At 39.0% G+C, this 27697-nt stretch overlaps 2 protein-coding genes across 5 annotated transcripts; one reads left to right on the top strand and one right to left on the bottom strand.

Annotated features, from left to right (window-relative positions):
* Positions 1-58: 58 nt before the first annotated feature.
* On the bottom strand, positions 59-20457 carry unkl (unk like zinc finger). 3 transcript variants are annotated; one of them, XM_036566812.1, is made up of 16 exons: positions 20345-20457; positions 19176-19385; positions 14452-14628; positions 13615-13748; positions 13318-13453; positions 10763-10880; positions 10568-10652; positions 9799-9965; positions 9075-9263; positions 8363-8425; positions 7982-8159; positions 7330-7422; positions 7003-7230; positions 6468-6664; positions 5560-5817; positions 59-5348 (listed from the first exon to the last, which is right to left on the bottom strand). In XM_036566812.1, exons 1-16 carry the CDS (start codon positions 20407-20409, stop codon positions 5193-5195), a joined length of 2454 nt encoding a protein of 817 aa, XP_036422705.1. In that variant the 5' UTR covers positions 20410-20457; the 3' UTR covers positions 59-5192. The 3 variants fall into 3 exon arrangements, with proteins under 3 accessions (XP_036422705.1, XP_036422706.1, XP_036422707.1); XM_036566813.1 differs by having other exon boundaries at positions 59-5817; XM_036566814.1 differs by lacking the exon at positions 9075-9263.
* A 1583-nt stretch (positions 20458-22040) lies between these two features.
* h3f3a (H3 histone, family 3A) lies at positions 22041-24098 on the top strand. 2 transcript variants are annotated; one of them, XM_036566810.1, is made up of 4 exons: positions 22041-22130; positions 23207-23356; positions 23466-23619; positions 23740-24098. In XM_036566810.1, the coding sequence occupies exons 2-4, from the start codon at positions 23229-23231 to the stop codon at positions 23866-23868; spliced, it is 411 nt and encodes a 136-aa protein (XP_036422703.1). In that variant the 5' UTR covers positions 22041-22130; positions 23207-23228; the 3' UTR covers positions 23869-24098. The 2 variants fall into 2 exon arrangements, with proteins under 2 accessions (XP_036422703.1, XP_036422704.1); XM_036566811.1 differs by lacking the exon at positions 22041-22130 and adding an exon at positions 23027-23051.
* The last annotated feature ends 3599 nt before the right edge of the window (positions 24099-27697 follow it).

Genomic DNA, 27697 nt, shown 5'->3' with positions numbered 1-27697 from the left:
AAATGAAACCGCAACACACTTGCACTAGGTTCAATGAAAAGAACACACTTGCACCAGGTTAAAGATCAAAAATTATTTAATTCCCAATATGATAAAAATAATTCCATGAATTCTGTAAACCATTGCATAACTGCTGTAGTGTACACAAGTGTTAACAACTTTAAATGATACACTATGAATAAAAGATTATGCATTATAAATAATACCGTCTTACTTAAATTTTTAGTGATAAATCCATTCAGGTCTTATATTCCATCAAAGCACTCAACTATTCCATGAAGAAGCCTCCATAAATTTTAAGAGAACTCCCAAGTAAATGTTTTAAGGTCTTGTGTAGACATCACATACACGAAGTATTATACTGACAGCAAATTGTATAGTATAGTTAAACACTAATTAGAATATAAGCTGTTCTATATATCAATGCATACTGTACCAAAATAAGGGATATGTTTCTTCATTATAAAAGGTCACTCATACTGACCTTTTAAGGAAATAAATCTGAGCTGCAGCTTCCTCTGAAAATCGGACATCTCTTTATTCTATAGTTATCCTGTAAAACCCTGAGAAAATACATCTCTTATTCCCATCTAATCATTACACTGATAAATACACAAACTTGAAAACTGCATTTGTGTTTAACTTAAAAATTTATTTGTCATTTATCGCAATTCACAAAACTAGTGCTACATCATAGATCAACTGCTCTCCATTTTTTTTCCTTTCCAGTGACCCATATTAGATTTAATTTGAACGGTACATTCAATATTCAGGGTTTCCATGTTGGATTAATCATAACATTACTTGAACAGTGGAACAGTGGTTCCAATTCTGGCATCTTTTTTGTCCGTTTTCTACAAATGTTTACAGTTGTAATAGGCTATTATTTTTTCCTAGCTATCCTGCTAAATTTAACCAGATTCATACATATGTATGTACAAGATTGCATAAATCTTCAGGTTCAATAATCACAATATTGATAGAAAATAAAATAAACAAACAAACAAAAAGAAAACAGTTTCACAAAAAAGATTATTCCACTGCAGAGCATTATGGTACATCTCCATTACAGTTAATTTACACATTGCTAAAGAACAAACTTTTCTACTTGGTGCTTTTCTTTAATAACAGTTGCCTGGCCTTTCACACAGAATTATTATCATCATTATTAACACAGGCGGTTTGAACAGAAGGTGTGATGGCTGACACAGACATAGGGATTTTTAAAGTGAGGGGACTACAAACATGACACAAGCGGAAGAAAAGTCTTCATTCATGCCTGCGATTGACTTTTTCAGCTTTTTGAAATTCTTTGCGAGAGTCTAACCACTAACGCCTACAAAACTTTATTTTTTTCCATCATGTTTTCATTTATTACAAATTAGTCCATAACACAAAGTCATGACAAAAACACATCAACATAGAAAATCACCATAATGATGGACACAGACTAATCAGGTCATCTGAAATGTCATACTTGAAATTATCCAAATTGAGTAATATGCTGTGATCGTTTTCTGCAATACATTATTTGTACTGAAAAACATGCCAATAAGTGCTCGTGCAAGCGATTTGCGACACTTTCTTATTTGTAATGGGAAGCTTAAAGCTGCACCTTCCCAAAAGATGAAGGTATGAAAGTAGTCATTAATACAATAAAAATGTGTAGAAATCTACAGCAGGACACCTGCACATCAAGGAATACGGGAATAAAATGTCCCAAGGCACAAAAATTTGGCTCATTTTTGAAGACAGCCACTCAATCAAATAATACTACAAACAGATTTTTTACACAAAGGCACAAATTTGTTCATATTTTGTTTCTTACACAAATATCATTTCTGCAAGACACTAACTAGTAGTAATCTGAAATATATAACCACAAACACGTGAATTAATCACAGCATGGAGATTCAGTAATACAACATGCAAAAACGGCCAATTGAAGTGCAATTAAAGGCCAAAATTTGATTTCAATGCTCTTTTGATGAACAAAGCCCACTGTCTGCATCAGCCATTAAGAGCTATACAAGAGCCCCCTTTAACTTTAGAACAAATTGTTTATGTTATTTATATATATATATATATATATATATATATATATATATATATATATATATATATATATATATATATATATATATATATGAAATATTAAAACCGTACTATACAGTTTTGACACAAGAAAAGGTAGTTCGAATAACATGGATCACACTCCATGTATAATTTTTTAACATGAAAATGAGTGACGAACACCAGTCAAATGGAAACTAAAGAAAGCACCTTACAGTCCAAGTACACTCTTAAATTCCTGACAGCATACAAGTAGTGCACAACCACTAATATTTCAAAACTGATTTAAGAATTTTACTATAAAGTACTATTAGCATAAAAAAGAAATGATATACTTCAAATAAGCACTAATTCATATGGCCACTTAAGAATATAAACACAAATTTCATTCATATCCATGACATTCCTTCACTACAGATAACAGCCAATTCAATACTAGTATGTTACTGTCATTTTCACTGAAGAAAAAAAAAGAAAAAAAAAAAAAGGCTGAAGATTACGACTTTTATACCATTAGTTATTTTAAATGCACAGATCAGTATAATTAAGGTACTAGTTTTGGTCATTTTTTTAAATCAGACATCTAACCAATTCACTTGAGTGCTAAAATGAAATATTTATAAAAAATAAAAAAGGGGAAAAAACAAGAAAAAACAGTAAAGGTCTTTGGTAAAACTACAAAACAAGCTTTAAATCCATTAATATTGTCAGCAAAAGCAGTTGGCATAGTTTTCCTGTCAAATTAAACATTGAAAAGACTGTCATAGTAATTCTAAATCATTTATAATTTGAACTCTGAAAGTGAAAACAAGAAGAAACTACATTAACACTTTGGTTCATTTGAGTCAAGTCCATGTTCTCTTTTTTTTCTGTAAATTACCTGCCACATTCCAGACGCAGCAATCGCATCATTTACTTTAACTAAATCCTACAATGTGGTCCAGGAACCCAACAAGAGGACATATTCCCACAACAGCCATTGACATCCGAAAAAGACGAAACTGTCAACCATCCCTAAAATGAAATACCTAACACAAAAAAGTTTCTTGAACACCAGAGTGTACGAAACATTACAATACTACAGTGTGATCCAAAACAACTGTTTCGGACATACTCACGTCAACCACGTCCCCTTAATTCCGAAAAAAATGGATAATCACACAGTTCAAAGCTTTTGAAGTATTGTAAAGAATTATAGAAATACCTCAGTGCTGTCAGCTGCGACGCCGGCTCAGTGCCTGGCCTCGGCAGCTCAACACCAACACATCTGGCAGTGTGATTTAGACTTTTAGCTGGTTAACACCACTTACACCGAGACATGCAATGATTGTTTTTCTACGGCGTACTGAGCCTCATGAGTTACATACAGACCTCGTTGATTTAAATACCAACACAGAAGAAAGAATCAAAAGGGAAAATAAAATAGCAAGACAAAGAGAAACAATATATACACTTCCTGCTCTTCAGAGATCTGAAATAAACTACTTAGGTCTGGGCCTTTAGATCCTGAATCACTATCCCTTTAGAAGTAAAACACTTATCCCAATGTCAAAGAAACTTGCATTTGTGTGTACCTGACTGTTTAACGCACAAACTCATTGCTGTAATATTAAAGGACCAGAAAAGAAAGAAAACAAAAAGAAAAAAGAATGAAAAAAAAAGAAATCTAGTTCAGATAACACAGTAGTAGGTCATTTCAATTAGATTAACCTAAGCACATTACACTGTCGAATTTGGAAAGAAAAATTTTAAAACAATAGTTAAACACAATGGATTTGTTTATCTGTAAACACTACAGAGCACTACAATTCTAAACATTACAAAAACAATGTAGAAAGAGAGCCAGTTTTAAATTTGTAAATCAAAGAAATACACACATTTATTTCCTGATTTGTATGTTCTTAAACGTTTAAATCAAAGATGATTCAACATTTCTAAGGATACCGAAGCTGCACCCAAAAAAGCACCATTGCTCATGGAGACGTGAGGAATGGGGACAGAAGACTTAAGCTTAGTGTCAGAGCACAGGCACTGACCATGATTCAATATTCAGGAAACACTTTTGTATAGAATTGGGCCGGTAAACGCTCACAACGTGAAAAAGAGAGCAATGAGAAATACATACTTTGCAGAACGTTTTGCACAAGCACAGACTACCTGTGGGTGTTTGCACTACAATCCTAAGCTCCTCATAGACGCTTAAAGTATTCTATTAGGCAAGGCACTTGAGAGCGAGTGGCCGAGAATCGGACACGTTCTAGCAAACATATCCGAAAGGCTAGAAGTCCTACAAAAGTCAGCGTGTCTCCGAGGACTTCAGAACACATGTGCTCCTTTAAACAACTACATAATGTATTACTCAATAAATCACTAAAATACAGAGAACTTACTAAATGCCTTAGCATACAGTATGTGCCTTACTGATATTACAGCTGCTGGTTATACCTAAAATGCATTCAAAGTTTGCACTTATTTTGATTGAAAAATGAAAGTAACAATGAAAAGTAGTAACTACCATTTAGTACTATTTTATACAAAAAACTAACAATATACTATATCATGATTTTAACAGTAAGAAATATGAAATATTCTACTATGTTTCACAGTACACACAAAAAGCTTCATACATTAGCGTATCTGGGAAAAAAAAAATCTTAAAAAACAAAACAAAACAAAAAAACAAAAAAAAACAAAAGCAGCTTAAAGCAAAATTTCTAAAATACCCTTTTGACAAATTTCCAGGTCAACAAAGTGCTTTTTAACAAGAAATCAATTCTCTTCACACAGCTAGTAGCAACAATGATGTTTGACTGACGCTTCTGAACTTAACAGTCAAATCAGGGCCATCAGATTATGAATGCCAAGACGGTTCTTCTGGGGAAACTGTAATGCTTGCTGAAAATGAATTAACTAGCTAGTACAAAACATGTATTGCATTTTAAGTACTTGATTTATATATCAGTCAAACACCATTTATTAGATTCTAATAAAACTATCAATTTTAATCACTATATGAAATACTGAAACACAAAAATGCTATGTAGAAACTGTAAGCATTATATGTATTAGTAGTTCTTCAAAGGGCTATATCTTTAAATAGTACCTTGAATAGCTGTACATCACCACTTCAATATTTTTGTCTTACAGTAAGGACATTCTGTTTTACTAGGTGCACAGTTTTCACAAAGTACATAATGTTGGCAAGGCTGCAGGACAATACAACGATCATGCTTTTGGCAAACTATACATTTCTTTGACTGAAGCTGATATATTACCTGTGTTGAGAAAAAGAAGAATTCATATCAGTCACATGTTAGTGCAGTCAGTACCGTTCAGTGTGACACATGCACTGTTGACAGATATGGAGGTGAAAGCACATGCTATTCTGTAGCCCTGGCTGTGCTTAACGAGGACAACTCCAATCTAACTGCCGTGTGTGTAAATGTGACATGGTAAATGTGTCGGCTGGGACCGCGCCCTTCTTACCCCGTCTATGAGGTCTAGATCAGAGCGCAGCTGGCTCTGAATGGAGTGGAGCTTTGCAAGTGGAAGCTGGTCCAGGTCCCCATAGTTGCGCAGGAGAGGCATGTTGGGGGAGCGGCAAAGCATGTCAAAGTCGCCCTGCAGCTCCTTGAGCTTGCGCTCGGTGTCTTCGCGTTTCTGCTCGGCCAGCTGCCGCTCCGCCTCAGCCGACTTTGCTTGCTCTTTCGCCTCTTGGGCATCTTTCTGCCACACCTCGCATGCCTTCAATAAACAGCCAAGACAGTCAAGATGATTAACATTTTCAAAAAGAAACTCTTTCCTTCCTTGTTGAGTCACTGTGAACTATATGTAAACTATCAAAACATATAATTGGTGCACTCTCATGAGCAGGGACAAGTGCAGATGTTCTGACTAGGACATTGCAAGAATGTTCTGCATCAAAACTGATAACCTGACTGATGGCGCCAAGTTTTGAAGCCCAATAAGACTGAGCTCAAACCTTACCCAAACCAGATCACAACCAGTCAGAGACTAAAATAAAACTCAACATTCCTAATGCTGGCGCCTACTAATTGCTACCAGCAATTATCAGATCATCAATAAACAAAAGAAAAAAATGAACAAACTAATTATTAGCTGTGTAAATTTCCACATTAACAAATATTTTTTAGTCTCTATAAACTTGTGTTCCGCTGGCCTTGGTGACAATGGTAGACATCCAGCTGGATTTAAAAAAGGTGTGAAGTAATAAAAGTAGGGAAGAAAACTAAAGTAGGTTTACATGCAGGCCAAAATCCATTCAAACAAAATATGGAAAACAGGTTAGGGGAACCTGAACATGAAATTTGAACCTTATCTGAGTCTGACAAATTTGAGAAATGATGACAAAAATTTCAAGCTTTAATTCTGACCTGTTTGACCTGGTGCCAGGCGTCCTCCCACTGCTTGATCTTCCGCTTAGCCTCATCCAGTTCCCGGAGCAGGCGGCCCAGGTCAGCACTGCTGGAGCTGACCATGCTGGAGCTAAGGCTGCTAAACACAGGAGAAGGGCTGGGGGAGAGGCTGCCACTCACAAAGTCCCAAATGCTTCCGGCTCCGCCGTTCAAACCTGTTGCACAAAACAGAACAAAATGACTTAAAAAGGCAGTTAGTCCAAGAGAATGAGATTATGTGGCATGTTTAAGTATAAAATTTATGCAACGTATTATTACTGTCCAAAGAAAAACTAGCATCTCCAAAATGGTAACTTGACAGGAGAGAGAGAAAACATTCTTTTCTTTTAATGTAAGTTGATGTAAAGAGATTTTCTCTCAATTTATCCAATTTCTATTGGTCCATTCATCATGACACTTTCACACGTTTGTTTCTTTTATTCTTCTTTGAGACAGTGACATATACACATTCCATAAAACAGATGTAAACACAATGTTCTTCAACAATTCCTACCTAAAGAGTTTTGGGTGGATGTTGGTGTCCCTAGAAGGCCATGCTCAGTTTTGACTGCCTGAGGCTGGTTCTGCTGAGGGGCCATTCCAGTGAGCAGGGATTGGGACAGGGACTGGGATAGAGAGCTGAGAGGGGAGGCGGACAGCGAGGAGGAGGAATGCAGAGAGGAAGACCGTGCCAGGGAGCCAGGAATGTTGACAGGCGCGGAGCCTCCTAACAACCTTTGACCTGCAAAAAAAGAGAGACAATATGAATGAAAAAGAACTGAAAAATAATAATAGTCAAATGTTAGTCAATACAACTTTTCTAACGATGATTACTGCTTACTTGTTAAACCAAGGCCATTATTGTCTTGGTCCTCTAGCTCTTTCTCAAGGGAGGCAACATTAATGTCACTGAAATTCAGGTCAAGTGCAGACCCTAAGGATGGGGAAGAAAAAAAGAAATTCAGGATACAGTTTAGACCATGGACAAAAAAGTATTTTTGATAGCAGTCACATCAGAACAATCCTAGCCAAAACCTTTCACATTAAGACTACTTGAGGGCACCAACACTAATACTCATTTTTCTACTTCTAAAAAACAAGTAGATTCTACAAGATTGTCAATTGGTGAAACCACATAAAAATTTAAATGATCTCTAACATAGAGACTGATGGCTAAAAGGAGAAAGCAGCTCCGTACGTACCCCTCGGCACAGTGCTGACTCACTGTCTGCCACGGCTCTTCCACAGCGTCTGTGCACTCACTGGCTGCTAATCTACTGCTAAAGCCTTAGCTGAGCTAACACACATACACACATGGACCGGCACCTTGAACGTCACCCAAAAGCACTGCCCTGCTGCCATCATCTCAGACCAACTACAGCGCAGCTTAAACGTATCTCCCAGGCTTTGGCAGTATATCCAATACATCCATACCCAGAGCTGAAGGAATGAATCAATGAGGATGAGGAGTTATACGTGGGATTATCACATACCTATTACTGACTCAACGGTATTGCTCCCTGGATAGAAAGGGGTGGCTTTTGCATTCATGGTTGATAAGGTGGTGGGTGAAGAGCTGTCAGAGCCGATGCTGGAGGCCAAGCTTGAGGTGATGCTCGATGTTATGCTGGACGCGAGTGGGTTCACCACAGAGAACATGCCACTGTGGCTCTGTAGACAGAAGCAAGTAGAGTCATATTTACAAATCCAAACCTGTGTCAGAAGGCATTTAACATGAGTTTACCATTCTCTGCACGCAGTTTTACCTCACTGAACTTGCGTTGATAATAAGTACTGCTGAAAACCTGCTGTTTAAATGAGCTGTTATTTGCCATCTGTATAAAATGTAAGACTCAAGGACTATGGGTATTTACCTGTTTGTCTTGGTCCATTAACTTTTGACTATTGTCTCCAGACAGGCCTTTCTGGTTCTTTGCCTAAAATCAGATAGCACATCCCATCACTTGATCTCATGCAACTAAAGCAGCCATTGTAAACTGAGTGCCACTATTTACTGAGGAACATGAAGACAAATTAATGAGGAAATATGTTCATACATAATGAAGAAATACACTATTATTAAGTTGAACACCTCACTGTCTTATCAGTGCAAACTCTTGGATTGGATAAAACACTAATGTGTTCCAGGTGTGCTTATAATTTTTACAGAAATGTAAGATGAAATATGAAAGCAGTCATCATACTTGCCATAATTATGTTAAGAAATAATATACTCTATGACCTTAAACTGTTGTTACATTTGCTGCATGAAGAATGCATTTCATCGTCTAATTTAGCTTGACAAAATTTGAGTGCATACCCCCAACTGTTGACAGTCAAAAATTTCAGCAATGGTTAAAAAGCAACATAAAACTAAAGCACTAACACATTGTTTTGTGTCACCACACAAACAAATGAAAAACATAAGTAAATAAATAAGTAAATGGGCAATAAATAACTGAAGGAACCAAAACTCAAAGAGGACAGAAGGGCTTGCAGCATGTGTCATGCCCTATGCAGGCACGCCTGCAGACCTGGAGGAAAGGCCTTTTCAGAGAGCGGAAAGAGAAGCGATTCGTGGAATACCTGATCCTCGCGTTCAAAGCCCGGAGCTTTGGGATAGTTAGACGTCGGAGAGGAAACACTGGACGTGGTGGACTCTGAACATAAGCTACCATTAGTAAAGCTTTTGGGCCTGCCGATGGGTCCAATTGGGGACAATGAACTGGTGCTTCCTGAGCTTGGCGTTACAGTTGGACTATTAGAGCATGACACCTGAAGGAGAGAAGCACAAAGGAGCTTAATGGAGGGCTTTCGAAAGTGGCTAAATAGCCGAATGTGCATAGCCTTTGTCTCTCTTTACTGGCTAAAGGGAGTGCTGGCTGTGCTTTGGGAGCTCAATCTGATCAAATTAAATGTACATGCTCTCCCACATTGTACAACTCTCCCCTTTCAAACACAGACTGCAACAAACAAAATGAACTGCAAATAAAACCAACAGAAACATAACTTGATAGAACCAAACACCACTAAAATAATAAGAAAAGAGCTGTTGCAGCAACTGCAGTGTATTGAGTTAACCCAGTTGTTCCCAACCCTGGTTCCAGGAGGAACTCTGTCCTGCACATTTTAGTGATTTCCTGCTCCAATACAGCGAATTCTCCACAGAAATAGCTCTTAATTAACTCCAAAAACACCAAAATATGCAGCACAGTGGGTGGAAAAAACTGAGTTAACCTGCTATGGCTATATGGCTAAATGCCTCCTTTCCCTTAGTGCACTAGGTGTGCACAGGCAGGAGAACACATACGTTTGCTGCTTGGCCGTTGTTGCTCACGTTGCTGGTGATGGAATTTGTGGTGCCACCCAACTCACTGATGGGACACTCGGGATACTGCTGGGAGCCCAGCTTGGCCTGAGAGCCAGACTGCATCGCTGTGAGCAGAGTGCTCATGGTCTCATCTGTAGATGGAATCCCTGAGTAACAAAACACAAACTCCCATTATTTAAATTAAAACACAATACTATACATAACCTTTACATAAATTCTTAAAGGCATACTCCAGCATTTTTCCACAACCTATGTCTGCGCTATAAGTGTCATATGGATAACTACCATGGACAATCATTTTGTCATGTTAAAGCAACTGTCCATTAACTTCTATTATATAATGAACAAAAATATAAACACAACACTTTTTACTGGAAAGATTTTACTGAATTCTTAAAACAACAAAGTGGGTCATGAAACAGTTAGTTAAACTCACATTAGTAGTTAGTATTTGCCTGTAATAGTGCGACATCTCTAGAAAAAAATTAAAGAATTTTTTTTTTTTTTTTTAAATCAAAATTGCTAAATGAGAGCAAAGCCAAAAGGCTTACATTTATATTTTTGTTCAGTAGAAGTGTGTCTTGAGTTGACAAGTTTTCTTCCTTTTACAGAGGAAAAAGGGAGGGCTGTTCTTGTCTGTGTTAATCAACTGTATTCTACAGATGCAACAGACAGAGATTACCTTGACATATGCTGGAGTACATTTTTAGCTAGTCCCTGCACAGACATGCTTTACCAAAACACTTACTTTCTACATGTGCAAAAGCACAAAATGGCCCCCTCGGACAATATCCAGTTTGCCTCATGTCGTTGCATTTTGTAGACTTGTATATCTGCAAAGAGATTTAGGCTTTGGTTAAATGACACCCACTGGTAAAGGCTCTAGTTAGAGATAATCCTTCACATATTACACTTTGAAAAAGACAGATCACCCTTTCCTCACCTCTGGGTGAAACTGCTGCTCAGTGCGAGAGTGGCAGTACTGACAGCTATCCCCGCTCTCACACTTTGACGGTTCTCCCCATTCATCACCATGCTTTACACTCGGACATGGAGTTGACCTGTCAAAGATCACAGCCACTAAGACCACCTTCACACATTAAATCAAATCTTTTTCTTCCCCTTTTCATTTGGGCGCACTACCTCCTTGTGATAGGTAATATATCATCTATAACATAATACCAGTATTGGTGATACAGACTGTTTTAGAGACACTGACAGATAAAGCAATAAGCCATGAGAGGCTGTGCTATATTGTGAATTTATCATGATTTTCTTAGACAATGCAATACAACATCATAAAATAAGATCAAATGCACATATTTTCAATAAATTATTATTAATTATAGCTTCAATAATCATGGAAACAATTATTCCACTAAGAAATATAGTTAGAGTATGCTATTGTTGCCAACCAACAATGGACTGCTGAAGGAAGACAAGAACTTGCCGTAGCCTATCATTGTACATTTTGATTAGTCATTTCATGAACTTTAATTTGTCATATAATAACGAAACTTTTGATGCAGAAACTTTTGCCGTGTAAGTAGTAGGGCTGGGCGATAAAACGATAACGATACTTATCGCGATATAACTTTTCCTCGATAGAGCGATATAACATGTTCAATAAATGTTCGATATAATACACCATTCTCACACTTCCACGTTCTAGCGAAAGCCTTGGTGGCGTTTTCTACTGCAAGGAAAGCAACCCTACTGTGCTGTTGCCAGGAGAGGGTGCACTTCCGAGTTTTTCTACATCTTTAGAGAGGGAGGGGGCCACGAGTAAGATGAGTCTTCAGCAACGGCTGAAACTCGGAGTTATACATTCCCTGTCTGAGTGGAGCAACCGGCGATCTGTTCTCCTGTGACCAATGAGTGACGAGGTCTTTGGTGTAACTGTACTGTCCTACAGTGAACTCACCTCTTTCCTAACATCCTAACCAGCTGTAGCAGCGTTAAATCACAATCACAATCCTCACAACTACAGCGCTGTTACAGCGCTCAGTCATATTTTAGTATTAGTGCATTCCCAAGCAACGAAAGTGAAAGAAAGATGTGGGTTATGTTAGTTACAGCCCTGAATTAAACGAAAGTAAACTGAGGACGCTGTGAGGCATTGGAGAGCAGGAGAGCGCTTTCCAGGCTAGCTGTTTTTAGCAGCTGGCTAACTTGAAGCAGCGCTCTGTCACTCGCACAACACGGCGAACTGATGATACTGTAGATCAAACACGACACAAAAGCACCGCTTTCAGTTTAAACGTACCTAAAAGGACGACTCTGTTTGTCTGGTGTTGATATTTTGTGGTTCACCCCTTAAACTACTACGATAGTATAGAGAAATCCAGTCATCGCTAGCTGGTGTTTAAATACTGTGATGTCATTTCTAACGGGGTAGCCGAGCGCTCGTCACCAGCTAAAAATAATCTGTTTTCTTTCTTAAAGTATGATTATTACAAAAATTTTTCCAGCTGGTAAAAACAGCTCACCAGACACTCTCTCCCACTCTCCCATGACAGATTTGTGAATTGTTCCACTGTTTGGCGAGTGTTTGTCGTGTTCTGACCATAAAGGATAGTTTAAAACAGCAATTAACCCCCGCAGGACAAAAATTAGCCTTCAAACTTGAAAGAAATAATGAACTGACATTTATGGCGGTATGTATCGATATCGAACGATATGAACTTTATTTATCGTGATAACATTTTAGGCCATATCGCCCAGCTCTAGTAAGTAGTAACATCTCAATACAATTTCCTGCACCGTGTTAGCATCAAGCTAAAGGTACAACACATTTGTTTTCACTGGGTTTAATAATACTTTTGCCATATGTACCAAAAACAGATGTTTGAAGGGCATAAAACAATCAAGTGACCTATTCTATACTTTTTTTATTTTATAACTTCATAGCATATCTTGCTAGAAAAGCCTGTTAGCTGCCTTTTAGCCTGTTTAACCAGTTACACTGTAGCCCAGTTGTAGCTGTCAGTCCTTCAGTTTAAAAAAAAAAATAAATAAATAAATAAATAAATACATACATAATGTTTTTACTTCATCTATTAACATGCACAGCCTTTATTAACAGCACAATAGTTTTTAGTGACATCACATTAATACAGGAGGTCATAAGTGTGCATATGTCATGCATTTTATAGTGGCTTTGAACACAGCTCAGCCAATCAGATTTTAGGACCAGAGTTATCCGTTTTACAACAAGCATTATATCCATAACATCATATTTCATAAAACAGTACCATCCTTGTAGCCAAGCAGTGTGTTTAGTTTTTTTTTTTTTTTACTACATTGTGCACTTTGCTCTTTGTATCTAGTACATTACAATTAACTGTAATGTTTCTCAATTTCTGGCTGCTTTTAAAGTAACAGTTTAATAAATAAATAAGAATGATGGTGTGATACATTTGGAAAATCTTGTCAAATTAAACATTACCAGTACCACCCAGTATTACTACTCTCTTCACAGCAGCATCCTGGTCTTACCTGTATTTGAACTTGCGGGGATTTCTTCTTCTATCTCGACTGTTATGGTAATGGGGGCAGGCGTAGCCTTGTCTGCATAGACGCGGTGGCTTGGTGCATTGCTCTGTTTTGTAGTTGGCCAAAACAAAATTGGTGTCTGGAAAAAAAAGAGGGTTGGGTGGGGGTTGGGGGGTAAACAAATGTCTCTGATTACAAAAATGTGCTTTGTGCAGCCTTCATATTTGCCTGTTTACGCACGTCAGGCTTTTGTCTCTTTGGCCAAGTACACGTAGGAGGTGAAGAGTTACTAGGGCTCACCCTGCCAACGTGGGTCCTCAATAAGTGTCTTCTCGATCATGGCCTGGCTGGCCAGAACTCCTGGCTGTAGATCCGGGATCCCCTCTCCAGAGCCTAACTGGCCGTTCTGCAAAGCCTCCTGTGCTTGGATCTCTCTGTGAAGAAGCTTAAGTAAGTCAGATCAGCTTTGAGAGCCTTCAGAACCAGCAACTCTGAGCTCTAGATGCGAAACCTCAAACAAGGATGCAGCAGTGATTTCCACATACCAGTTGCTAGGCAACTGCCGAGAGCGCATATCTATGTCTTCATATTTTCTGTTACTCAACCAGCGAGCCTCATTCTCTGTGAATCTAAGCATTCTACAGAATGTTGCATGTCATATTTACACGCATGACTGGAACAGCTGGCCCAGTGACAGAGGTCTCGAGGTCTCAGAGTTTCAAAAATGGGGTTAAGTGCAGGTTTGCATTTTTAAAATCAAAGCAAGTTATGAAAAGCACAGTCACATTTTGCAATCTGTGGTTTGTCACAGTCACACACCAGATCAAAGCATAACCTAAGAGCCAACTGACAGCAAAACTTTTTTTGTCAGGCCTGGAGGGATTTACCGAGCAGTTGCAAACGCCATAGCAAAACAATGCACACGTCCGCTCTGTGTGCAGAGCATTAAATCACATGATAGAAGAAGCAGCCGCAGAAATCCCCTGCCTCCACAGAAACAGGAATTTCACCATTTCAATTCCGCAAAGTGAAAGCAAATGCAACCTTCTTCCTGGTGCTGCCACCAATCAACACTCTACCTTTTTCAAAACATCCTCAGGTTTGTGAACATGTGAACAGCGCAGTCATTTCACTTACCTAATGTCATAGACTGGCGGCCGGAGGTCATGGGGGCCATGAGCAAAGGCGCAGTGGAGGCCGTTTTTCACACAGTGCCCCCGGGCATCTGTCTCATGGATGCAGGTGCCAGTCTTATAGTAGCGCAAGTGGTACTTGCGCTCTGTGTCACCAGTGGTCCGGTGCAAGTAAGGGCAGCTAAGAGCATGAAGAGAGAGGAATTCATTAGGACATCAGTTATTACATGAATAAATTAATTTATGTATTTAATTTTTGTATTTATCTTAGTATCCAACTAAAAGTTGCCTGGTTTTTGGTAAATAAACAATTCTAATTCTAATATTGATCATGATATGGACAAAGTATCCCTATAACAACTGTACTGAAAATGATTTGGAGTACATTACAAACTTTGGTAAACTGGTGTGTTACATGCTCAAAGACTGGCCTAAACTATTTTGGCTTAAAATTATTTTTGTTGAATCACATGAATGCCATGATTCACCAAAACTCCCACTAAACACTTGTCTGGAACATTAGTGATTGTTCACAGCACTCAAACTATTTTGCAATTTGTTTGACAGCATATTGCACATTTTATCCTTCTGCAAGATCAGTATTGTGAAGGCCAATACTACAACAACAATTAATTTTATAAATGACATATTGTGCAGCCCAAGTGTTAAGTGTAATACAGTAGAACAGCCCATCTCCAGCAAAACAGCCACATAACTGACAAAGACAATTGAGTTCAGCTTTGCCGATATTTGGACTACACATTCCCAATTCACAGTTAACGAGCACCTAAACTGTCAAGTCGTTGAGCAGTTCATACTCTAAGATGTGTCTGTTAGAGGGGCAATTCACACTCAATGTGTTAATGTATGCAAGTGTTGGTTTTAGCCCCACAAAAATAGAGAGTGTGAAATGCCACAGGTAAATGACAGCTTCACTATAGGTGAACATTAGCCTATAACAATAAACAAGCTACAGTGGTTCAGCATTTTGTTAGTGCATACTTTTTTTTTGGTCAGTGTAAATGTAATATGTCCATCTGTGTTCCCAAATAGGGATGAATTTAGGAACCTTGAAGCAAATCAAGATGTTTCTCCTAAAAAATCTACCGTTACGTTGTTTGGCAAACACTTTAACAGAACTTCGTCACTACAGGACATTTGGTATGAATTAAACCCATCTCCAACCCGTTCCTTCGGGTTATGGGAAGCAGCAGGCTCACTACTTTTTTGTTTCAAGTACAAAAAATACTTTAAAATACACTGTTCCAGTAAAAATGGATTGTGATCATCCACAGATATATGGCAAGTTGGCATACAAACACATTAGTCTTAAAACTATTTCAGCACCTTGCATTAATACAGTACCTATAGAGATGTTTTAGTCTACTCTGAAAGGACAAAATTACAAGACTCAAACTATCAATACTATCATTCAGAAGTTTTGAAATTACTTGCAATAATTAACATTTTCATATACACAACACTCATCAACAGGTATTTTTAGATTTTTTTCAATATTTCAAGGATTGTGTGAAAAATTAGTTGTTAAATGGTAAATAACACACTGTAATTTACATTATTTTTTGTCAAATTATCTGCCTTAAGATTTGATCACGACTACTGAAATACACTGAATCCTGGATATTACCTTTATTGTAACTTAATTTTCAATGCTCCAAAGGGTTTTCAGTCATTGTAGAATCTTCACCAGCTCTGTTCAACATCATTATGGACACAAATAAAATTCTTCAAATTTTTATTTACAGTTTCCTAATGTTCTACTAGTTATCTGAAACCTGTGAAGCTGTACAAAAACTAGGGTATAAGAATCAGTGTATTCACTTGTCTGTGACCAAATTAGTTTTATACTACTGAAAACACTGATTCCAAACTTTTGAACAGTAGTGTAAGTAATGAATGCTGTCTTTTTTCCTGCTTCAGCCTCTGTTTTCTGTTTGGCACAGAAAGCAGAGGGGAAAAACTGCTGATTACACAGATCATAACACACACGGCATTTGGCAGCTATCAAAACAAGAATACACTTTACTCATCTCTGTACTGCATCTAAATTCACCCGTTTACTAAAACTGGTTGGAATCTACAAAGTAATTATCTACATGGTTATAATGCAATATTTTTGTAATGAAAAAACAGTGAGACTGTGTGACTAAGAAGGAATATCAGCTCAGCTTGCACAAGGGGCTCCCTTTCCATCTACAGTATTTCTTATTTTTTACTATATTTGTAGATGGAACTGCAGCAAGCTATTTTATATACCTGTACCTACAGCATTATGAGCTACAAAAGTCCTTAACAAACCACTTCTGTTTGTTTGGTACTTGTGAATTACGATAGAAAACAAAGAGAGTATCAGATTTTACCCATTTCAAAGGAAAAAATAAAATTATGTGTTTCTCTTTTAATGGTTGCTAAAACCGTTGTTTTGACATATCTGTAGCACCCCAGTTGGCTAGCTGATCAGCTAACATTTCATACATGAGTAGCCTATACACAGATGGACATTGTGATTTACAAAAATGTCTCTTTAGAGATTATCCCCACAGTTTAAGATTTTTCCTTTTAGGAATTGATATTTGACTAGAAAGTGCAAAACACTGAAAGACGTCCGGTGCTCTGAAAGCAATGTGGTCCGCAACAGGAGATCAAAGACGCAACCTATAACTTTCAGATTCTCTCTCTCTCTCTCTGAAGGTGTTTTTACACACTTAGTACTGTCATACACAGCAAATTTTCAGGAAATCACAACTTGTTGGATATGTAACCTACCCAAAGCCCAATACTACAACTGAAATTGAACAACTGTGATCTGCTAATAAATACTGCCTGTCTCACAAATATATAAAAACTGCCTCATAAATATATACTTGTGCATGTAATCACTGACCATCCTACTTAGAACAATCTGCCCAAACAAAAAGGGGGGATTATATGAAGGCACATAGGATGCAAGTCATATTAAGAAATGCACCAAAGAAAAATTCAGAAAACAGACTTTATAGTAAAAATGGGACGAGGTAATAAATCACATGCTGGCAGGTCACAGTCTGATATTGAAAATGCTAAATATCCAAAAATCATCTCAAATATAGCAACTGCATCTTGCTCAGGTAGCAACAGTTGCCATGGCAATGGCTGTGATGTCATGACAGGACAGCTTCTACTGGATGAATGAACGTGCAAGAGCAGTTAGAGTGATGCTGGGAGGAATTCAGACTCTTCCCATCACTGTCAAACTATTACAGCTTCATTTTCTAATCATAATTGATGTGCAAAAGTAATTAATCCTTAAAAAAGGCATGAAAAACAATAATCCAGAATCTTAATGAGAATAACTTTTAGTGCAAACACAGCATATTTAGCCAGTTATATAAAATGTATTTTAAAATCTCAAAGTCCTAACAGCTACCAAAATATTCTTAAATCAGATAACTACCACATTGCTTTACAACAGGACCAGAAAGCAGACTTTCTTGCTTCTGTGGATGCAAATGACGTACTTTTATTTTACCAAAATAGTCCTCTCAAACCCCCAACAGACATAACTCTTCTCACGGCATAATGCTTATTCCACACCACAGAATTAGACAGGGCTTCCTCTTGCATAACTCCAATTACAGTCTATAGAATTAACAGTGAGCTTCTCATGATTGAAAAATAAAATAAAAGCTTATAAACGAAGGTAGAAGCGAATTCTTAATGGCGTTGCTGTATTTAACAGAATTTCAAGTTTGACTGAATTCAGTGACATAAAATCTATAAAACAACACCAAATTATTATCAACATATGTATAAAATGTGAGTATACAGAGGCGGCTTCGACTCCAGCGCGCTCAGTAAACCTGAAAACACACCAAGTAGTAAACACGTCCGCTGCGAACCAATGAGAAATGCCTACGTGCAGGAGGGAGCCAATCAGAAGCCAGGAAGCGGGGGGCGTGTTCTCCACTTCCCCGAAAGGGAGGGGGGGTGGCTGAAGGAGGCAGCGGCCATTCGCACTCAAACTGGAGAAACGACCACACAGATCTGAAACCGACTGGCCTTCATTTTACAAAGGCAGGATTAGTTTCGATTAGCAACTCGCACAAACGCGCTTTCTGCATGAACCACTGAGCGCACAGAGCCTCGAAACGAACGTATTGACGGCGCTGGCTCAAGCGAAAGAAAGGAGCACGCGTGCTTTGCAGATGTCAGTGAAATCAACAAGCGAAACCATATTTTTTAAAGAAAGCCACCGATTATTGTCGTTAGAGCGCCGCACTTCAAATTCGCCTACAGTGCTAACGGCGAAGGCGCTGCAGTGCTGTGCTTCCTCCTCACTTCATGGAAGGGGCGTGTGCTAAAGCTCCCTCAGAACAATAGACAAGTCAACAACAGGAACGCGTGCAAACGGTTTAGTACGACACTAATACTATACATGCAGTAATCAAAGCATATTATTCATCCACTGAACACATCTGCAAGTATTGCAAGAAATAAGCGTCATCTGTGCGAGCGATTTTGCTTCGAAGGATATGTGCACCAATGATAGAACAGCTGACGTGGTAGCTTGCAGCATATTTTTAAAAACGTAACCAGCATTAATTCGCAAACTCACTAAGTGTTACATTCGAGATTAAGAAGTGAGCATCACTGGTGTCTGCACGTAGGTTACCACCGACCCTCTGCGTGCAGAAGTGCGCGCATTAGTGAAGAACTGAAGCCACTTACTCGTCTCCGTCGGGACATATGCCTGTTGTTTCGTCGTACTTCGTGCAGTACACATCGGGGCTGTAGTTAAAAGTCCCATCCCTTCTTCTGATCGGCCTCCGTCTTCGCTGGTTTAGGAAATGCCAATGAAAGCACGTAAAGGGTCTATGCTGCGTGCATTTGTGCTGCAGAAACAGCGGGCACTGCTCGGTCCTGAATTCCTTCAAATATCTGCGAGAGGAGGGAAAAAAGGCAGGTCAAGTTTAAGTACACGACATGCAGCCGTAACGCTACAGCCAGCGTGCGCTTCGCCTTGGCGCCAACGGCTCGAGCGACTGTACAAACTAGCACAGTCACTTATACCATCTTTTATATCAGAACATCTTAAAACTAACTTATGAGCTGAGCTGTAACTAACCTACTTTACAGTCCGCGCATGCTATCGCGGAACAACAAACTAGCGCGAAAGACACCTTTAAAACGGGGCGCACGTCTTCAAACGCCATCAAAATGTGCAGAAATGTATAACTAGTGACCAAAAAACACAAACGGAAGGGCCAGTCAACTAGTTTTACGGCACAAACACCGACTAATGTGTGGCTCTGCTTGGCTATTTAACATGGGGTCCCGAATAACAAACTATCAAGCTTGCGGAGGCATTTCGCGATTATCAACAAAACTTACGCACAATCTTCGACGCCCGCTCCAGTCAGCCAATGACAGCGTACGCCAAGTAAGCAGCGTAGTGGCAGCGATTCAGGCCGAGGCAGAGGAAGGAGAGAACGCAAGCTAACGAATCAGCCTGTTAGCTACATCTAGCGAGCGAGCTTCTCGACTGTCTGCTCTAGCTGGCAGAACCGAGTCTCTCGCTCTCCAGCAGCGAGCTCTGGACAAGCAGCAGGATTTCGTCTTTAAGTTTCTAGTCTTTGGCTCAACAAAGCTGCCAACACATCACGACGGTATAGGTAGCAGAAGGAGACTCGGTGTGTGATTTTCTTCCCCCTCACATTAAAACTGGCGAGCTACGTGCATTCGGAAGAATTTACAAAAGGGAAAAGCACCATATTTAAACGCACGGAGGACGTGGAAATACCAAGCACTGCAAACACCTATCAGACGGCACAATATCAAATAAGCACCACACTTCAATAAAAACACGTTTTGGTACCTTTACTGCTCACTTTACTTACGTATAGTGGGTTGGTTTCTCGGTTTGAGGAGAAGCGCTCGCCGCCGTTTTCGAAACCGACGGCATTTTCAGTCAAAACAATAAGCGCGCCTGCGCGGGGGCCCTCTCTTCTCCTCGCGCTCTCGCACGCCGCTGCCAGGCCAATATCAGCAACTGGCGGGACACTCGAACACGGCCACGCTGAGCACGCCGAGCACGGTGCACAACACATGAAAACCACCAGGCGAGCGAGGCAGGCTGAAAAATATGGAAAATAAGCAAATAAGTTAGTACTTAGTTCAAACACCACAGGCCAATATAAAGAAAAATAGCATGTTTTTCTTTTTTTTTTCTTAAAGGGCAATTCCACCTCTTTTTCGTCCTACATAATTAAACGGTTGAGATGTAAACAAAGTCTGAGTGGTTTGGTGTGAGATGCTTTGTTCTACAGAACTGTTCGCAGTGGTGACAGGAACCAGACGGCATCTCTAAAAGCTCCCTCACAGAAAGCTATTACATGACATGGTTAACTACTGCCTGATCGCTGACAACATTGTTTATGATAGTTTTATGATAAAGTTTTTGCTCAAAATGTATTTGAATCAATCGATTTTAATTCATTCATGGCGGAGGGGTACACACAGGGCGTTGTGAGGCAAAATAGTCCCCCAAAAACTTATTTTTTCAGAATTATGACTATTTAAACATTATTAACACTACACATATAAACTTAAAAGACACATGTAAGTTCACTGGTCGTTTAGGATAGTAAATAAAATGGCTATATTTGTGTTGTAGACACTGAGATCCCTAGTTCCTATCACCACCACTGTATAGAGTCTGTAAGTTTCTCTACAGTAAACCACTTTGAATGACTGTTTACGTCTCAACGGAATTATTCAGAAAATTTGGTGGAATTCCCCTTTAAAGTATTGAGATTTCATAAGTCACTCTTTGTGGTTGTTATTCTGTGTTATTGTGTGTTGCAGTCATTTTATTCCTGCACGGTTATTTCCAGTGGAAAGCGTACTGGTGGTTAATGATGGCGACCTCAGTGTATGTAGGTATACCTTATATATATATATATATATATATATATATATATATATATATATATATATATCCATCCATCCATCCATCATCTAAACCGCTTATCCTTCTGGGTCGCGGTGGCGTGCTGGAGCCTATCCCAGCTGTCATCGGGCGGAAGGCAGGATACACCCTGGACAGGTCGCCAGTCCATCGCAGGTATATATATATATATATATATATATATATATATATATATATATATAAATTTACACATTTACAAAGTTTCACTCAAAATGCTGTACATCTATTTTAACCATTTTGAATGCACGTTTTCTCTGAAAAAGGTGGCATTAATCATATAATCTATATTTATGTGTAAAGTGCATTCCCAACAACGTGTATCATGAAAAAAGCAAAATTCTTCATATATCGCACACCAAGCAAAATCCTTTTCAAGAGTCAAAGCAGCTGATCATACGGACTACCATATACCCACTTTCTTTGGTTCCGCTTACGATACTAGGGTCTATATTTTCAACAGATCATACCCAAACGATAAACCATTAAAATCCATATCGAGCACCTGGTATGTGAATGTGGATTAGTTTAAATCTGGATAATGTGAAGCACTGTAAAGCAGCAGTAACATGCATGGGAGGAGCCTCTTAGGTCACGTGGTGCTGGTGTGTGGCAGCAACCCAAGAACACTATAAATAGCCGAAACGCCGCCCCGTTACGTTCAAACATATTTGGATATCCAGAGCGGAAGATCTGAGGTAATGTAACCTACCAGTTTGAGAATTTAAGTCAGTAAACCGAACGTTACTGCCGTTGGTTTGAATTGTCTTTAACTGATTGCTGTTAGGCTTGTTTTAGGTCCAGTGAAAGGAGAGTATTTCAGTCGTAAAAGACTGATCCGTACTTCAGTGATAATGTAAATTACTCGCTAATTGTTTTAGCTAAGTAGGTTAACACTAGCTGTCTGCTTTGTAATTCGATTTTGAGTTTAAGATGACATTTTTCGGACACACTTGCTTATGGATCGGAGGAAGTTAAACCGTCGATGTGGGTTTTCTCTTCAGGTCGCTGTGTTTGTTGGTCTGTTAGAAGACGCGGTGGTGCCTTTCTTTTCTTTGCCCGCCATTTTAGACAATGAGTACCGTTTAGCAAGCTTAAACTGGAAACCCAGCCGGACAGCCAGCTAGGAACAAAACAGTCATCGGTAGTTTCGTGACGTTCTTTTCTGGTCATGTGGCCCTTTTTTGTAACATTACACAATCACATTAGTGGCCAGGTTGGTGTTTATATTTTAACGCTGTCTCCTACGTAAATGTTGATGTTAGCTAGATGGCTTCTTAGACAAGTTAGCATTGCTATCAAATTTGACAGCTGATGTAACGTTAGCTGGATAGCTTTAGCTTTCATGTAACGTCAGCCATTACTGGTTAAAATAAGTGACTCACCAGCTTTCGTAAATGTTTATACAGTGATGTGGTGTAGTTTTTACCAGAATAAGCCCCTCACACTGGAGGGTTTGTAGCCGGTTGTGATGGATTCGACCGGAAGCTGTAGTGCAGTAAACGCGCCGCCATTTTGTCTGCGATACAGAAATTTTAGCTGAGCTCCTGTTTAGGCCAGTATTTCTGTTCGTTCAACTGAGAATGAGCGAAAAAACGAGTACATCGTTAGACTGATGGGTGAGCCAGGTTGTTTACAAGTGACAATGTTTGACCGCCAGTTTATCGGGATTAGCATAACAGTCAGTTGGCTTTTGTAGTCGTTTGAGTTTTAGTGGCCGGATAAAATTTTTGTTTTCAGTCTAACTTTTTTTTTTTTTCTTGTATTTATTTAGAATTTCCAGCGTCTGAGGAATCATGGCTCGTACCAAACAGACCGCGCGTAAATCAACTGGAGGGAAAGCTCCCAGAAAACAGCTGGCCACAAAGGCGGCAAGGAAAAGCGCGCCCTCTACTGGAGGAGTCAAGAAGCCTCATAGATACAGGTGAGTCTCAGGACATGAATACAGTGACACATTTTTGCAACGTTAAAGGTTGCAATGTTCTTTTTGTTTTAGCAGCTTTCTTCATATTTTAATTTCTTTTTATCCAAAGACCTGGAACTGTTGCTCTGAGAGAGATCCGTCGTTACCAGAAGTCTACAGAGTTGCTGATCCGCAAGCTGCCGTTCCAGCGGCTGGTGAGGGAAATTGCACAAGATTTCAAGACTGACCTGAGGTTTCAGAGTGCAGCTATTGGTGCTCTTCAGGCAAGTTTTTCCTCTACTGTTACCTTGTGGTTTACATTACTGGTTTGAAAGTTAATTTCCCTATCTATGCGAACTGTTAACACTAGTGGCTTCCCTAACTTTTAATTTTTATCTTAACAGGAAGCAAGTGAGGCTTACCTCGTTGGTTTGTTTGAGGACACCAATCTGTGTGCCATCCATGCCAAGAGGGTCACAATTATGCCAAAGGACATCCAACTTGCAAGGCGAATCCGAGGAGAACGTGCATAATTTAATTTTTTTTTTTCTTCTATTTTAAACTTTTTGTTAACCAAACTCTATAAGCAATGGATTTTAAAACTGATGGCATAATTTTATAATACATTCCCTACAGACTCAGGTTCAGGTGGAAAATATGTGTAGTTAGCATTGCTCATTGTAGAGTAGCATTAGTTTGCATGCTGAAAATATTTATCTTTTTACATTGATTATTGGGTTGTTAATAAAATTTCACTACCTCAGTATGGCTACTTTGAGTTCTTTTGGTTATGTGTGCTTCTCTGACTGCATCTGAAGTTGTTTTGACTCTTCCATTGAACGGTTACTGTTCAGCATAAGAGTGATTTGTAAAAATAGTGCCTTTAGAGTATTTAGATATTTTGTAAGAACTTGATGCAAAATAGCTTTTAGAGAATTAAATGCTGTCTTGTTCCTTTTGCCACTGCAGTAAATAATTCAGGTTCAATAATTTTCTGTAGAATAGCACACTTTACATTGGCTGTTTACAGCTTTTCAGACACTTGAATTATGGAAAGATTCAGAATAATCTGATTTACCTGTCCTTCACCTTGCAAATTGAAACCACTTAACAATTGGTAAAATTTAGCCAATTGCAGTCTGACAAACTAAACATTTGTGCATTTGCTCTGTTTATTTTTGGTAGTAAATGGTGGGGCAAGTGCAAGGTTTTTGGTAATCAGGTGATTTTAATCAGCAGGTTGAACTGGTTGGTAAAATTCATAGAACTTTTATGGCCATGGTTTGGGTATGAGGAAATACACTTGCAAACTGTAGTTCGTCCACTAGAGGTCAGAATTATATCAACATCTGCATGAGTGGCAGTCTGCCCTCTTGTGTCGCTATGAGTTGGTTTCATTAACACCCCCATGGTGTCATTATGTGAAATGTGTGGTGGTGAGGTGTGTGTTATTTATTTTTTTTTTATTATTATTTATTTTTTATTTATTTATTTTTGATTTTTGACCAGCTGCCAAATTGTTTGGCTACTTGTCCACTCCTTATCTGCTCTTGTACATTCTATGAACCGAAAATAGGCATATACTAGAGCTGTTTCTACCCCTTGTCTGCAATCTTCAAATAGCATGGATTGTGGTCCATTTCCCACCTCTCTTGTTGCCCTTGATGAAACCTAATCCAATTTCTTCCGCTTTTCTTTTTCCAGTAAAGATTTTAATATGCAAATGTAATTGCAGCTCAGCTCCATTATTCAGACTTGAATTCCCCCTGAATGCACAGCTCCAGGATTATGCATTAACTCTCAGTCCATTAATTAGCCTTGACATGGGCGCCCATGTCCTTTGTTAATGCATTAATGTATCTGAAAGCCAAGTCCTGTTTGTCAGGTTTGCAGATCCATTTCAGAAGCCATTATTTCAGCATCTGTTATAAGAATCAGTTCTGCACAAATGACAAAAAAGCAAGGAAAGCCGATGTTTGTCATCTTACAGCTTGTGATTTACTTAGCACTTCAAGCCTAGAATAAATTTGCAAAGACAGCTAGCTCAGGGTCTTTGCGAAGGCAAGTGAACAGAATATTTTGAATGTGAAAATTGGAATCTTAGCACTTTGCCCGCATGAGAAAGCTGCATTGACGCATGTGAATGTTATTCTTATCAAATAGACTCTGGTAGGGATGTCTTTTTTTAAGAACAGTTTGATAAAGCTTTTGATTTAACCACATCAGAAGGGAAGCCATGCATAGAAAAAATAGAAAGAAACTTATGTGCCAGTAGCTGTGACGTCAGAGTCCTTCAACTCTGAACCTTTCTCAAGTCTCAGCTGCATCTCCAGGCCTACTGTCACAAACTTCTCACAGTCTAGGCCTCGCCCTCGCCCCCACCCCCCTTTGCTCTTTGTGTCTCTCAGAGTCCATGTGTTATCCTGCCTATTTATTTTGCGCATACACGTAATGAACATGTCCCACTTGCTATTCCTCACGGGAAGGACCAAGGGGGGCTCTGGGCTCCGTCTTTTCTGGCGCCACTTGTTTTTGTTAATGGGCTGTCCAGCTCTTCATTGGATTATCACTTACACATCTTCCTGTCATGGTCCTAATGTCACTGATCCTCAGCATCTCCAGGCGGTTCCCAGTGCATCCTGATTGCTACTGAACCTCTGTCTCCTATACGCAGCCCTCCAAAAGGGGTGAGCTGTCAATTTTGGGGGTTTTGATTGTGCTTATGTTATGATAATTTTACATGTTATCTTTCTTTGCAAATCATGATTCAGTAGTTGGCTCTCATTTCCCAGGCCATTTCCCATTGTCACAGCTGGAAAAACAACCGACACTTTGCCAGTGTTTTGTTTTTGGCTTGTTTGTCATGTTTTCCCAGACCAGGCCAAACCAGCTTGTTCCATTGCTCTGTCCCCAAACACGGGCAGCACAACACACCACCACCGCCAAACATGCTTCATCAGACACAGATTGGATTAAATCCTCAATTAGCATTCTCACGTCATTATTACAAAGCGTGGGAAATTATGAAGTAGAAAAATACAAATAAGCTTGTCACTTTTGTAGTGGTTATAGGCAACTGTGTTACATGCAACACATTTAGTTTTGACTACGTTTAGGTCAAACTGAAAAAATTGTGCAATTCAAGATAAAATATTTTTTTTCACATACAAACCACAGCAGGGTCAGACAGTGTTCTAGTTGGCACCGCAAATTTCCTCAACAGTCCACTACTGTAGTGTGGTAATCTGATCTCAGTGACTATTTATTTGTGTTTGCGGCTGAGCTAATAGAAATTCGACCACACACGTTATTTCTAATGATGATTAAAAGCAAGGTTTTTTAATAATATTACAAGCTGTCCTAAAGCTTTTTATGTCTAAACACTTTGTTTTATCTCCAGATTCTTGGATGCATACAGTAGCACTTGATTATTTGGGTGAGGAGTGGAGATGAAGCTGAATGGGAATCATCATTAAAACAAATAAGACGAACCCCCCGGGTTATTTATGACTTCTTACATTCTTATTTGTTTTCCCAGTCTGGTTTTCATGGGAAAGAACACACTGTACATTTCTGCTATGTATGGCATCAAGTTAGATGGTCATCGCAATGTATATATGTCTGAGGTGGAGAACATGGGTTTTTCAAATCCCATTCTGGTACAGTATAGTCTCCACAAGTCCATAAGTCAGGAAATCTCTGGAGTACAGTCTGCTGGTTAAGCAGCTAACCGCGGAGAAACATAGTGGTTCTCAAAGTCATCCTTAGGGCCCCCCAGACGGTCCACATTTTTCCTTTATCCCTATGTGTTGTGAGCTGGGTTGGAGTAAAAATGTGGAGCGTCTGGGGGCCCTGAGGACTGGTTTGAGCACCACTGCGATAGGACTATCCCCCTGTGACTCCTGTGCGGGTATGTGAGCAGGTATATAGGCTTAAACCACAGAAGCACAAATTGAAAGCTACCTGTCAAAATTGAGAAAAATCTAGGTTCATCTACAACTGGAAATGTTTAAATGAATTGAAATCAGATGGCCTACGCTGATCCTGGAGATTTACTGCCCTTCAGAGATTATTTCCAACCAAAGTTTGACCATCAGAACTAGGCATGCTTGATTATAATTGATTGATTACAATTGACAGACAATAACCTGCACCTGCCAGATGTTTAGGTTTGCCACATTTATACACTGTTAGAAATAAAGGTTCTGTGCAGGTACATTTTTCATTCATCAAGGTACAATGTAAATTCACCTCAAAGCTACAACAGTGGTTTTGAGGTCCAATTGTGTACCTTAAATAAGTTTTTCCCAAGTGAAAAGTACATATATGAACCTTTTCATAAACTAATGTTTTAAAACAGAA

This window comes from Colossoma macropomum, unplaced genomic scaffold (assembly GCF_904425465.1).
Source record: "Colossoma macropomum unplaced genomic scaffold, Colossoma_macropomum, whole genome shotgun sequence".
Taxonomy (NCBI): Eukaryota; Metazoa; Chordata; class Actinopteri; order Characiformes; family Serrasalmidae; genus Colossoma; species Colossoma macropomum.
The sequence above is the reverse complement of the archived record's forward strand: the minus strand, read 5'-3'. Positions and strand labels throughout refer to the sequence as shown.

Coding starts and splice junctions, on each gene's coding strand:
- unkl (XM_036566812.1), bottom strand. CDS start 20,409: ATGCCGTCGGTTTCGAAAACGGCGGCGAGCGCTTCTCCTCAAACCGAG. Junction 7,423..7,981: donor TACCGTTGAGTCAGTAATAG/GTATGTGATAAT, acceptor CCCCATCCTTAG/GGTCTGCACTTGACCTGAAT. Junction 7,231..7,329: donor TAATGGCCTTGGTTTAACAA/GTAAGCAGTAAT, acceptor CTTTTTTTGCAG/GTCAAAGGTTGTTAGGAGGC.
- h3f3a (XM_036566810.1), top strand. CDS start 23,229: ATGGCTCGTACCAAACAGACCGCGCGTAAATCAACTGGAGGGAAAGCT. Junction 23,357..23,465: donor AAGAAGCCTCATAGATACAG/GTGAGTCTCAGG, acceptor TTTTATCCAAAG/ACCTGGAACTGTTGCTCTGA. Junction 23,620..23,739: donor CAGCTATTGGTGCTCTTCAG/GCAAGTTTTTCC, acceptor TTATCTTAACAG/GAAGCAAGTGAGGCTTACCT.